This window comes from Otolemur garnettii, unplaced genomic scaffold (genome assembly GCF_000181295.1).
Source record: "Otolemur garnettii isolate 467f Iridium unplaced genomic scaffold, OtoGar3 scaffold00022, whole genome shotgun sequence".
Classification (NCBI taxonomy): domain Eukaryota; kingdom Metazoa; phylum Chordata; class Mammalia; order Primates; family Galagidae; genus Otolemur; species Otolemur garnettii.
In genome coordinates, this window is record NW_003852417.1 from 2,500,208 (window position 1) to 2,501,107 (window position 900).

At 33.9% G+C, this 900-nt stretch overlaps 1 protein-coding gene across 1 annotated transcript in view; it reads left to right on the plus strand.

Annotated features, from left to right (window-relative positions):
- TAF1B (TATA-box binding protein associated factor, RNA polymerase I subunit B) overlaps nt 1-900 on the plus strand; it is an 87,178-nt gene that overhangs the window by 11,215 nt on the left and 75,063 nt on the right. Inside the window, exon 5 of the mRNA XM_023511808.1 lies at nt 71-191. Within this exon, the coding sequence (XP_023367576.1) occupies nt 71-191 (121 nt within the window). The remainder of the gene's footprint in view (nt 1-70; nt 192-900) is intronic.

Below are 900 nucleotides of genomic sequence, written 5' to 3' on the forward strand. Positions count from 1 at the left end.
ATATGTAAAGTACAAGTAAAGTGCCCACATATTTGTCATCATAACCTGAATCATTTCCCTTCCACATTAGAATGAAGTTTTGCATAAGTTTTGGAAACGCTACCTTCAGAAGAGCAAACAGGCATATTGTAAGAACCCAATATATACCACTGGAAGGAAAGTTATGGTAAGTCACGAGTCTGAAAGGTGGGACTAAAAGACATGTCTAGTGAAATATAGAGGTTAAGGTAGATTCATGATCACTTTGAGGATCCTGGATTATGATGCTTGTTAGAGGATTTTCAGTGAAAAGGCTTCTTTTACAATCCAGAAGAACAGGGTCATTGATCTAGACATTGGAATTAATTTTGACTTCTTATTAAGACTGCTTGAAACATAAAAGAATTTGTGGTTGATTTTCTAGGTAGAAATCCTAGGATTTCTAGGATTAGAATCAATCCTAGGTTGATTTTCCTAGGTAGAATTTGTGGTTGATTTTCTACGTAGAAATTTGTGGTAGATTTTCTAGTTTAAGGGATTTCTTATTATTACACTATTAAAAGAATTGTTTGTGTGTGTGTATGTTAGTCCTTTTGCTTGGAATACCTACTTACTTTACCTGGCATTTCAAGATTCAACTGAGTTATCATCTCTTCTCAGAACCTTTATATGAAGAAAAATAAATCTGGGTACCCTGTTTCCCTACATTCACCAGCCATATTTTTAACAGTTTGTTTTTAACTGCTCTATAAATGTACCCTATAACATTATATGGGGTAGGGGGTGGTTCCACTGCTGAGAAAGGCACTTTCAGTTTTTACTATAATCATCAAATCTAAAATGCCATTGTTTGTAAGATACACCATTATTTTAAAGTACCAAGAAAGAAGAGAATGCTGCAAATTAAATTATGATGTGCTA